At 37.3% G+C, this 13,141-nt stretch overlaps 1 protein-coding gene across 1 annotated transcript in view; it reads left to right on the top strand.

Moving 5' to 3' along the window:
• LOC127564608 (phospholipid-transporting ATPase ABCA3-like) overlaps positions 1–12,406 on the top strand; it is a 152,823-nt gene extending 140,417 nt beyond the window's left edge. Inside the window, exons 26-30 of the mRNA XM_052001283.1 lie at positions 4,828–5,015; positions 5,788–5,958; positions 6,428–6,618; positions 11,456–11,529; positions 12,209–12,406. Of these exons, the coding sequence (XP_051857243.1) occupies positions 4,828–5,015; positions 5,788–5,958; positions 6,428–6,618; positions 11,456–11,529; positions 12,209–12,340 (756 nt within the window). The 3' untranslated portion in view covers positions 12,341–12,406. The remainder of the gene's footprint in view (positions 1–4,827; positions 5,016–5,787; positions 5,959–6,427; positions 6,619–11,455; positions 11,530–12,208) is intronic.
• Positions 12,407–13,141: the final 735 nt, after the last annotated feature.

Raw genomic sequence — 13,141 nt, 5'->3', positions numbered from 1 at the left:
TACCTAATGAGACAGAAAATTCCGTTTTTGGACAACTCAACTTAATAGACATTTCTTCTTTATATAAAAAAACTGGTCAGGACTTTCAAAGCCTCTCTTTTTACCTCTAATATTCTTCCATTGATGCTATATGGCTTTAAATCATAAGACAATTTAGTCTTCAGAGATCAAAATGGCAGGTGACATTGGAACAATGGAAGGACACATGGTATGTGAATATATGGTACACTATATTAACAAAGATGACAAGGTACACATGAAATGGGACAAAAGACAAGTGTCCATGGAAAAGGAGTAGATTTGTCATATATAAGAGCAAGATAGTTTGGATGACATTGCTCCGTTAAAAAATATTAAAATAACCAAAGAAAGCAACATTTAGTGTCATATAATTTGACTCTCTCCTAATTTACTTACTCTACAACCTCTAATGGTCCATAATAAACTTTTTGTCAACATAGTTCCAGATGTTCAACAAACAATTCAATTCAGTGACTATTTATTATGTACTTGTGTGCAAGGCACTGTGCTAGACACTGGAGATAGAAAATAAATTCAATGAACTCATATTCTCCAGTGGTGGAAGTAGGAAATACAACATATACTTAACTCACACAATCACAGGAATCTAGTGGCAATCCTATAAGTGACTTCCAATGGTTCAAATTTTAACCCATCCTTATCTGTTTTTCCTTTTGTAACTAATATATATATATATCCTTCCATAAGTCTGCCACAATAATTTAAAAAGAGAAAGGGAATTAATTGTTAATTCACCTTCATATCAAACTAGTTTTGCTGCACTAAGCTACTCCTGACCTCAGTGCCCCAGAAGGATCATATTATTGGAGTAATCTCCTTTTACAGCATACCTGACAAGTGATTCTTCAAACTGTTTAAATAAGTCAGATAATGAGCTATTATTACCTTGTAAAATGGTTAGTTCCATTTTAGATAATTTTCTCAATGAAGGAAATGGACTCATCTTCATATGCAGATTGAAATCTCCAAAAGAGTGATTGGTAAAGAGTAATAAGATCCTAGAGCAGAAATAGTATTTGGTTTCTATGTTGTATCCCCAGCATTTGTAGCAAATGCTTTTTAATTGACATGGTTTTCAGGAAAGGTTAAGCAAGAAAATTTGATGAAAATATCATCACCAACATCTTGTGAAATCAGAAGTATGAGTGTGATTGCCAGGAATGTTAGAAAATGATGAAAGGCCGAACACCCTCAATAGCCTCAATGCTTTTGAGAATGAAATTGCCACAGGAGCCGAGTTGGGACTCTGGAAAAAGATCCAGTGGCACCTCGGTCCTTCTCTCAGTACTGGAAAACTCAGGGCTCTACCTCCATGTCCACTGCCAGCAATTAATGTTAATATAATTGTAAATGTAATCTGGACAGGACAGGTCTCACTCTGGGAGAGGCTAGAGAAGTAAATCAGAAAATGAAGTAGCAGTTTAATCCCAGCTCCTCAGGGTCCTAGGCCAAACCCCATTTGGTCATTGTTTGAGTCCTGTTTGACTCAAATTGAAATCCTGAGGTTTTCCTCTCCCAGATTCATTCATTCATTATTTAGATTTTTTTTTTTTTGAAGTAGGTGAAAGAGGAGATTCTTTGTCTCAGTTGCTACCAACCTTAACTCACTGAATGGGTGTGACTTCAATCAAACTGAGACCTGTTGAAGAGCTCAGCTTAAAAAAGCCATGGTTTCCCATTTCATCCAGGCCATCTCCAGTCTTCCTGATCTATATCTTGGACTCAGGTGGCTCTGGAGAGGAAAGTGAGGCAGGTGACTTTGCACAGCTCTCCCCCACTGAAATCCAATTCACTGGCATGCCATGGCAACACCTCCCTGATGTCATGGTTCTCTTCAAGAACCAAGGACAAACAACAGCAATTAATTTCAGTGAGGAAGTGATCCACAGATCTTCAAAATTCTCCTGAGGATCTCAACATGCTAGAACAAAAAGCACAGTTTATATATGTGTGTATATATATATATATATATATATATATATATATATATATCACAGGTAGGAAAATAGGGGGACATATGGAAAAAGTCATTTATGGGGTCTGAGTGATTTCCTAGAACAAGCCCATAAATACAGGACAAGACAAGTTCTCGAATCCTTTAAAAACAGCCCTCAAATTGATTGTTTCAAGTCTTGGACATCACTGCTTGGTGGGGCATAGAGCTAGAATTCTGTAATGGGAATAGGCTTTACAGTCTTTGATTCACTTAATGTGTGTAGGTGATGTGATTTATAATGTGGCATCCCCCACTGAAACCCAGTTCACTGGCATGCCATGGCATGGCACCTAATGACATGTTTGAATAGACACCAGGTGATGGTTGGCACCAAAAGTTGGGGTTTGGTCATGTGAGGAATTCTCTTTGGCAAAAGGTAGATTTATTTTAAGGAAGAGATTATAGACAAAGTGAAGGGGTACAATAGACACTAATAATGGTAAATGTAATGGTAAATATAAATAGAGTGAGAGAGCATATAAAATACAAGTTCCTCAGTGGAACTCACAATTTTAAATTATCCATTGGAAAGGGAGGGAGCACCCCATGAGGTTGGGGCAGCCCTTAGGTGATAGGGTAAATTCTGAAAGGGCCCTAGCACCTTAAAGGAGTCAGTTAAATGTAAGGAGGAGAAGTGGGATTGGGAAGCATAGTAGAGCTAGGGGAAATACTTCATGGCATGGCAGGAAACAGGAGTTAAGAAGAGAGACACTACAAAGCAGAATGTCATAGTGGGTTGACTCAAAGAAAGCCAGCAGCCATGGGATGGCCCATAAGTATATTTTATAGGGAAAATTTAACCTCAAAGAGATGACTGGGATTTCTGACAGGGCATGGCAAGGTGAGACTGCTCCAGACTTCTATACATGATGGGTCTCAGCAGTTTGACATAACTTGGATTTCAGACTAGAGGACTTAAACTGGAGGAGCTAAACTGATTTCTATCAGTGCCTTCTCCTTGCTTGCTTCAGGGATCAGTTCTTTAGTTTCTTTCTGTCAAAAACACCATTCAGGACCTCATCATTGGTACAGAAAAGTTGACTGTGAGATCATTGTCAAGCTGCATTGTAAGTCTACTGAGCTAGAATCTGCTGGTAAAATAGGCTCTCTGAAAAATCTAAATTATTAGTATATCTCATTATACATATCATATCAATTAATATGAAAATCATAATTCCTTTCCCAGGGTGATAAGGGCCTGAATTAATATGTAAATGAAGAGAAGTGAGCATGTTTTTGTTGTTGTTGTTGTTGTTGTTGTTTTAATTTGTATTTTATAATAACTTTTTATTGACAAAACCCATGCCAGGGTAATTTTTTTTTACATTATCCCTTGCACTTGCTTCTGTTCCGATTTTTCCCCTCCCTCCCTCCACCCCCTCCCCTAGATGGCAAGCAGTCCTATATATGTTAGATATGTTGCAGTATATCCTAGATACAATATATGTTTACAGAACCGAACAGTTCTCTTGTTGCACAGGGAGAATTGGATTCAGAAGGTAAAAATAACCCGGGAAGAAAATCAAAAATGTTTCCCAGTGTTCTTTCTTTGGGTGTAGCTATGAGCATGTTTTAAAAGTAGAAATGACAAAATTTGTTAATGGATTGTATATGTGAAGTGAATCCTTTCCAAACTAGATGACTGGAAGTATAGTTAGACCCTTGACAATAATAGAAAAATTCGAAAGAGGATATTGGGGTGGGAGAAATGGAGGTGGGGATGTGAATATTTCATGTTGAGTTTAAGATGATTATAGAAAATCTGGTTCAAAATGTTCAAAGGCAATTGGTGATACAGAACTGTAGTTCAGAAGAAAGAATAGGGCTAGATTTATAGATTTGGAAATCATCTGCATAGATATAATGAGTCTTGAAATTATGAGAGCTGATAAGATAACCAAGTGAGAGAGTATAAAAAGAGAAGAGAAAATGGTCCTGGACAGAGAACTTTTGAGGAAATAGGAAATATTTCCTTTGAGGAAAGAGGAAATAACATCTTTTGAATGAAGGTCCAAAAAGAAAAAGTTGGACTGATCAGACATGTAGGAGTAAAATCCGGATAGAGCAGTGTCATAGAAATACAGAAAATATATCCAGAAGAAGAGATATTTAACAATGTCAAAGGATAAAGAGAGGTCAAGAAGGATGAGGACTGAGAAAAGGCCATTTAAGGTTTTCAATTAATTTTGGAAAGGGCAGCTTCAGTTAAATGAAATTGAAAGCCTACGTCTGTGCTTTCTCAATATAGACATGAAAAATGACTGAAAAAAAATATTGACATTCAATCATTATGTTGCAGTTTATAAACAGGTACTTTAATTTTTATTTATTTATTTGGGAACATAATGCTTTCTCTGAAAAGATAAAAAAGACTGTCTAAATATTTAAATGTATATACTGTAGTATGCTGAGTTGATTTTTTTTTTGATAAGCAGCACAAGAAAAATTGAGGAAATCTCAGTAGCCTCTCACTGTGAGAAATAGTTTCTGTGCAAAAAAGAAAATGTTTTATGTTCTAAAGCCTGAAAATAAATGATAGAAATATGTGTATTGTGTGTTTGATAGTCATATATATGTATGTGTATATATATACATACACACACATAATGATAAAGAAAATTGGCTTTTATATGTTAAAGTTTCAGATTAATATTGTCTAAAAGACAACAAGGATTTTATTAATTTATACTTTGGGGTTTTGGAATAATTTCCTCCATATATAGAAAAGCTGCAGAGAATCTTTAGCCCTAATGAATCTCATTTCCTGTGGCACTGAACTCTTATTTCAGGTACAGCGACGAATCAGTTACTGTCCTCAATTTGATGCGCTGCTAGACTACATGACAGGAAGGGAGATAATGTATATGTATGCTCGATTGTGGGGGATTCCTGAAAATCACATCGATCATTATGTGAAAAACATGCTGAAATCATTGCTCCTTGAATCCAATGCAGACAAGCTCATAAGGAACCTAAGGTGAGATTCTGTCATTCCCTATTCCTTTTCTGTATCTATAACCTTTAGAAGCAGAAGCAAAAGAGAGCAGGGAATTCCTAATCAGTAAGGTTAGGATATTATTATATAGACTTCTTTACTATTCACAAGGTCATTCTTCCACCAGAAACTCCATGATGGCAGATAAGCAGTAGACATTGGCCCCCTGGGGAATTGATCAGTTACCACCATTTCACACAGAACAGTATTTTAAGTTTGCTCTCCACTGTTTGGTGCCTGCTAGAGACTATACATCCATCTCAGATCCTAGTTATTATTGATACCTCTGATGTCGTTATCAGGGTTTCTTTCCTGGACCAACCTCTTTATTGATGAGAGTATAGAAGAAAAATATATCAGTATCATAATTTGAGTGACTCATAACCTGGCTTAATGCCCATCCTGATACATAGAGACAATGACTATGCTAAAGGAGCACAGTTAGGATAACCTAATTGCCAGCAGTAAGGATTATCTTGATTGCCTACATATCCAAAATATGTATAAATTTGGTGTCACCATCCAGGATCAGGTACAAGGACATGACTTCCTTCTTGGGCACTTATTGAAACTGTCTTCAAATGAAAAGTCTGCACTGGAGTTTGGTTGTGTGTGTGTGTGTGTGTTTGATTTACAGCCAGTCATATTGGTCAGTATGCTAATTGGGACTTTGGTTCTCTCTGAATTGTTTTCTATAAATTACTGCCATTTACAGCATCTTTTTCTTTCCTTTTTTGCTTCCTTCTTCTTGGAGTGGTGGCAACAAGCGTAAGCTGAGCACTGGTATTTCCCTAATTGGAAGGCCTTCAGTCATCTTCTTGGATGAGCCTTCCACTGGCATGGACCCTGTGGCTCGGCGCCTACTCTGGGACACAGTGATGCGGACCCGTGAGTCCGGCAAGGCCATTGTCATAACCTCCCATAGGTGTGGCCCGCACCTTGGTCAGGGATGTGGGAGGAACTGTCGTGGGGGCAGCAGGGCTTTCTTGGGGCTGGGAACTTTTGAGCTTCCTAGGAAGGAGCCGTCCCAGTGGCTCATTTTGCCAAAGGAAACATTCTAGGATCCTTAAATGTCAGCCACTTGAGTGAGGTCTTTGGAACCCTTAGAATTTAGAGTGGAAAGATAGAGGGAGGCTGATAGATGAAAGCTCCCACAGTGAATCTGGGCTTCTGCTTCATTCATGTCCTAAGTACTTTTGAGTTTTCTCAAAATGAGGGAATTGGACTAGATGATCTCTCAAATCCTTCCCACCATCAATCCTGTAACCCTGCAACCCTAGGGATTCTCTGTCCCCCGGGCCCTGGGAGCTTGCAACATCAGGACTGTGCCGCCAGGGGCTCTGCCCAAAGGGCGGCCTGGGCCTCGGCCACAGCCCCGCCCCTTGTCTCCCCAGCATGGAGGAGTGCGAGGCCCTCTGCACCCGGCTGGCCATCATGGTGGCCGGGAAGCTGAAGTGTCTGGGCAGTCCCCAGTACCTGAAGAACAAGTTCGGCAGTGGGTACACTTTGGTGGCCAAGATGCAGAGTGACAGCACAGACGCTGATATGGAGCAGTTCAAGGAGTTCATCAAGTCAACCTTTCCAGGTATGCGAGTGTGAGCCCCAGGTGGTGCGCTGCCCCCCACAACGTCCCTTTTTGACATCGGCCCTCTGCCCGCAGGTTGCAGGTTGTTGCAACCCTCCTCCCTGCCCTCTTTTCCTGCTTTGAACCTTGGGCCCTGGCCTCTGCCCCATGCCACTTTTAGTTCTTTCCGAATCTCCGATTATTTGTGCTGGCTCCCCTGCTCAGTTCCACACTTTGCATGCCGTCTACACTGTGGTCTTACGTGTCAGATTCTGGCGAATGGGGTGCTGAGTGTGAAGACCAGGAGTTCAAATCCAACCTCAGACACTAGCTTCATAAATTTGAGCATGGGTAAACTTGAAGAGAATGGTTTCAGCTCATTAACAAACTAAAAACCAAACAGGGGCAAAAGAGTAGAATCAATAAGCACAAACATTCCTTCTAGCACTAAAGGAGGGGAATGTATAAAAGACTAGCTTGTGAGGATGGTAGCCTAAAGTTCAAATGACAAAGTAGAACAAAGCTATGTTTTTAGGCAATGATGGAATCAATAGATAAAGAGAGATTAAAAAATGGAGTGGGGAATAGGGTAAGTTTTCCCAGATTAAAGGACAAACATCTGTGGGTACATATGTAGAGATGTTTTGAAATGTGAAATTATGGGACATCAAGGAACCCACAATGATTCGTATCAGTTTTCTCAGTGAAATAAATACTGAGAAGGAAGTAGGATTGGGGGTTTCAGAAGAGAGATTTGGATTAATCACTAAAGAGAATGGGTTATAGAATCAATCAAGATTGAATGAATGGAAAGATTTAAATGCAGCATTGTGAGTCTATTCGAAATCAGATAATATGAATTTTTTCTTAATGCAGTCAATGTGCTTTTAATAATAAAGCTTTAAAGGGGAAAAAGGAAAAGGATTCAAACATGGAGAACAATATATATTTGGGTGGGTTAAATATAAAGTTAAGACTGAAATAGGAGTAGTAGTAGACTGGGAAAACAAAGAAAGATTGGAGGACTAGAATTTGCCATGAAAATGAAAAATAGTTTAGGAATAATGAATTAGAGGAAAAAGATGGAAGGACAGGAAGTTATTATCAGAAAGGAAAATTTCAGAATTCAAGATCATAGCAAAGTTTATAGATGATGTTGAAATTTTATAAGGTGTGAGTATAGATGAAATAATTACAATAATTGACATACAATCCTGTAAAATTTACAGAGAACTTTGAACTTTAAGAACCATATGAGTTAGTTATATATAAGTAATTGGAGTTGAATAAATTGATAAAGAAAGCTTAGATAAACATGTATGATGACATCTCCAAGTTTGAAAGTAGGGGTTATTATAATATGTAAAGTAAGACAGAGTCCTAAATTCTTGAGAAAGAAGATTGACTTCAAAGTGCTAGGTTATAAGAATAAGATTATGACCTCAGTTATATGGACCAAACCTCAAAGAAGGAAAGTTTGCTAAGTGGTAGTAATAAAGGGAGGATCTAGCAATGGAGAACAAAGTGTAGTAGTTTCTCCTCCTAGGAAACATGAGAAATGTAGCAACCTCTACTGAAAAGGGTGATCAGGAAGGCATTTCCTTCCAGAGAAAAAAATCAACTCTGTGAGTATAGTATTGTGTAATGCTATTAGCATATCAGAGATCATCCAGTTCAATCCGTATCTGAATAAAAGAACTTCTCTAAAATATGCCTGACAAATAATTCTCTGTCCTATTTAAACCATACCCCACTTTTTTTGCAGCCTTTTTACTACTATGACAAGCATAATACTTAATTCCCCTCCCTAACTCTTCACATCCATCTGCATCCCACTCTTCCAATATCCCTAATCTTTTTCTTCCTACACTTGTATTGTGCCCAATGGTCTCCCTTTTCCATTAGGAGAATCCCCTACATAGCTGATTTCAAATCTGACCTCAGATACTTAATATCTTTATGGGGGCAAGTCACTGAACCACTGTTAATTTCCTCATCTGTAAAAGAGGAAACATCCAGTTTTATTGTAAGAATCTAATGATATTATTGTAAAGTGCTTAGCATAGTGCCTGGCATATAGTAAATGCTATATAAATGTTAGCTATTACTATTATTGTATTACTTCTGTGCCCTGCCCCCAAAATCTTTGGTATATTTCATATTTACTTATATGGGCATGTTATTTCCCCCAGTAAAATGTAAGGGTAGGGATTATTTTATTGTTTTTGTATTACTGGCACCTAGAATGGTGCCCAGCATATTGTAGCATAGATGGCAACTTGCATCATAAATCCTTGTAGAATTGAATTGGCCATTCAAATTTTGCTAGAAGACATCCAGCACAATTTGCAGGGGTGGAAGAAAGGAAAGTGAAAATCATGGTTATGTGCTAATAAACTAGTCTGGAAAGAGCTAATAAAAGGGACATTTGGCTAGAAAATAAGAAAAAGTATTCAACTTTTTAAAGGCTCTAATTGTTCAGAATTTTTTTTGCAAGTTTAAATTTGTCTTTTCAGCTGAATTCTGAATTCCACTACTTCTGCTTTCTAGAGCAAAACAAATCTTATCTTTTACATGGCAACTCATCAGATATTTGAAGACAGCTTTAATACATACTCTAATTCTTCTCTTTTCCCAGGATACATGTGTATACGTATATGTGTGTATGTGTGTGTGTGTTTGTGTGTGTATGTGATGTCTCCAGTTTATTCAATCAGATTTCTCATGCCATGATCTTGAGGTTTTTCACTATAATAATATCACCCTCTTGGTGATATTTTCCACCATATTAATGTCCTTCCTAGAAAGTGGAACCTAGGAGTGAACACAGGATGACAGATGTGGTTTAATCCAGTCAAAGTAGAAAGCAGTTATCACCTTCCTATTCCTATATAAAAAATGAATGCACAAAATAACCAAAAAAAGTGTTGTTTTCACATGTAGCTGGGGAAAATAAAAATTTAAAAAAGAGAAAAGGCCATTAGAAATCATTAGTAACTTTGCAAAGAGTAGTTTCAGTGAAAAGAAAAGGTTGAAGACATTATAAGGAGTTAACAAGAGAGTGAGAAGAGAGAAATTGGAGGCACCTATTGTAGATGTTCTTTTCCAAGAGACAAAAAAGAAGGGGGGGGGGAGAAGATAATAACAGGAATAGAAGGATGAAATAAAGATTTGTTTTTCAGAAAAGAGAAGACATGGGCATATTTATAGGCAGTAGGGAATATAGTCTAGAAAGAAATTGAAAATAAATGAAAAGTGAGGATAACAGGGAGGCATACTATTGGAGGAGACAGGATGATGGAATGAGGTCATCTGAACAACTAAAAAGATTAGTCTTGGTAAGGAATGAGGCTATTTATTTCACCATGTAAGATAGAAGGGTAAAGAAGGAGAAAGTGGCAGAAAACACCTGAGTGATAGGAGATGGAAAAGAAGGAGTTAATGGCAAATGGTCAAGTTTTTCTATAAAATATGAAACAAGGTTCTCAGTTGAGAAAGTGGGGGAATGGGGAGCCATGAGAGGTCTGAGGAAGGATAAAAAGGTTTTTAAGAGTTGTTGTGGAGAATGGGATAGCGAATTTAGAAGGGAACTATAATTGGATTATTATAGCAGCAGTGAGAACCTTGTTGAGGTTGGGCAACATAAGTTGTATGACATTCTCCGTCTTCATTTGGCAACATGTATGTAGGATCAAAAGCAGTCAATTGTGAGAATGATCCAAGGTTAGGCATAATTGGCAATATGATAAGGAGACTCAAGAGAGGAGGACAGAATAGAGTTGAATTGATTCCCCAAAGGGTCAAGATGGGGGAAAAGAGGAAAGCTCTTCTAGTGCAGGGGGAAATAGTGCAGGAAATAGGGGAAATGAGAGGTTAAATATGGATGAAGAATGGAGCTTTGTAAGGGAAAGCAGAGTAAGAGGTAAATAAGGGGATTTCAGAATTCTTGAACATTGGAATAGTATGTTTGTGGGTGATGACAAAACCAAGAATAAGATCAGCTTTGCACGTGGACCTTCTAAGAAAGATTCATTAATCATATTCACTGGCTGAGTGACAATATTTCATGTTAATCACAGTCCTTTCTGACTAATTTATGATGCTTGTTCACTTCCACGGAAGGTATCCCAGTCCAGCTAATCGATTATGGATTTCTCTGATCACCCATTACATGTGTATGTTTTGTATGTATATATAAGAAATTGCAAAGGTCTAACTTTTCTTCATTCTATTCTATTAAAGCATATAAAAATGATTTCTTAACCAGCATGATTTTTTAAAATTTCTGTTGAGTTCTCTGCATTTTTATGAACCATAGAGAATGCATCATGAGAAGTCAAATAAAACAGAAAAATAAACCTGCAATAGCCTCAGCAAAATAAGTAAATGAATGTATATATATATATATATATATATATTATATATATATATATATATATATATATAAAAGCCATTTCTCTTTGGATTAGATTTCATGATTGCTGCTTGCAGATATATATTATCTGCAAGCAGCAATCACGAAATCTAATCCAGAGAGAAATGGCTTTTAGATTTATCTATTTGGAATTATCTACACCTATAGACATGCCTCTACAAAGGTGTGCTAGCTGTGCCAGCAAATCCTGCATCATTTTTTTCCAGTTCTCTTCATCTTTTCCTTCCCATTCCTATAAAGGAAAATAAGGGGCCCAGGCAATGGCACTTCAGGGGGTGCTGCCACATCCTTCTAGTCACATCTATGTCTATACCTGTGTTCTCCTTCCATTGGTGTAAGTGGTATGACAGTAACAATTATTTTGAGTTTAAAAATAAATTTACTCATTACTTTCCCTCACCAAGAAAGTCTTCTTAATTTTAGGTAGAACGCTGAATCATGAGCACCAAGGAATGGTCCAATACAACATTCCCAGTGACAACCTCAGCTGGGCAAAGGTGAGTATGGGATCAACCCAAATTAATGTCCCTTAAGGTAGGAATGAGGACCAAAGTTATAGGAGATGAGTACTGTAAAAAGCACTGCCAAACTTCACCTCGAAGCTCAGATCCATCAGGGACTTTTTATGTGAATGATGTAGTGGAAAGAAAACTGGATTGGGTATGGAAAAACCAAAAGGGAGAATAATACCCTACCTACTTCACAGTATTTTTGTAAAATTACTTTGCAAATATTAAAGCATGATGTAGATATGAGTTGTTTTGTAGCCTGAGACATGGATTATTCTAAGAAACTAAGATCAGAAGCAAGAGAAAAAACTTTTAGCAAGAACAGGCATTCTTAACCTCAAAGCCGTGAACTTTTAAAGAAGATAATTTGATAACTTTGTAATCCTATATATATTATTTTATATTTTTATAAACATTTTTCTGAGAAGTCTGTAAGTTTCATCAGATTGCCAAATCCATGACACATAAAAGAAGGTTAAAATCCAGAGTCATTTGTTACAGTTTTTAACTACGAAAGGTACATAAGTAAAAAGATATCTTCCCCTAATAATTAAAACCCACCTACCTTTTTCTCTCAATATCTACATGGGAAAAGGGGAACTAGGTAGTCTCTAAGATGCTCCCTGAGGAATTTTGTTAACACTTGACTCTATCTGCTACCCTAAAGGTATTTGGTATCTTGGAGAAAGCAAAAGATGTATATAAATTGGAGGACTATTCCATCAGCCAAATCACTCTAGAACAAGTGTTCCTGAGTTTTGCTGAACAGGGAACAGCAGAAGATGAAGAAAATGACTAAGTTTTCCCCACCACTGGCCCTTACAACATGTGCCCATATGTAGTAAATAAAGGGACATTAATTTTACCTATAAGCCTTTGTCTTAATTTATCAATATAATAATGTATTTTCTACTTAGAGAATTTAGGTGAGTGCCTTTGGGCAAAATAAGCTCTTTTTAGATGTACGCAAGACATCAAGAATATCATAAGTACTCAGAGCCTTTTAATAAAATGTTCAAGAAAGAATAATATTTAGTAGGGCAGAAAACAAAGAATCTTCTCCTGGGTACTCTGAACTGTAAGTGAAACAAATACTGAGAAATAATGGAGCTAGACTTAGGAGATGCAGCCTTCAGAGAAATAACCATTTCTTTAGGAAGCTAAGAGGGTAACTAACTAAGCTCCACTCCCCTAGGATGGTATGAGGGGTAAAAGTTGATAGCCAGAAAAAAATCATACATCATTCTTTCCCTTTGACATTTTTAGACATAAAATCTAGTTAAATAAGAACAACCAGCCATGGAGAAGAATGGGAAGAAAAGGAAATTATTATAACATCACCTACCTGTTCTCTCCTTTTTTGCTCTTCAGTCTACCACTCCCTCAGAAAAACACTTTTAAAAACTGCATTAGATACATGAATAGAATACCTCAGATCTTCTTTAGCATTACTTAAACCACCTATTTTTTCTGCCACTAGCCATTAGCCACTATCCTTACAAATCCAATCATTTGGTCTCCAAAGCAGCTTCAGGCAACAGTAGATCACTGTTCTCTGCAGGAATGCTCTGGAATCAGACTTCATGGAAAGCTGTAATGA

The sequence above is a fragment of the Antechinus flavipes genome, chromosome 1 (genome assembly GCF_016432865.1).
Source record: "Antechinus flavipes isolate AdamAnt ecotype Samford, QLD, Australia chromosome 1, AdamAnt_v2, whole genome shotgun sequence".
Classification (NCBI taxonomy): domain Eukaryota; kingdom Metazoa; phylum Chordata; class Mammalia; order Dasyuromorphia; family Dasyuridae; genus Antechinus; species Antechinus flavipes.
This window is presented reverse-complemented; position numbering and strand designations above follow the sequence as displayed.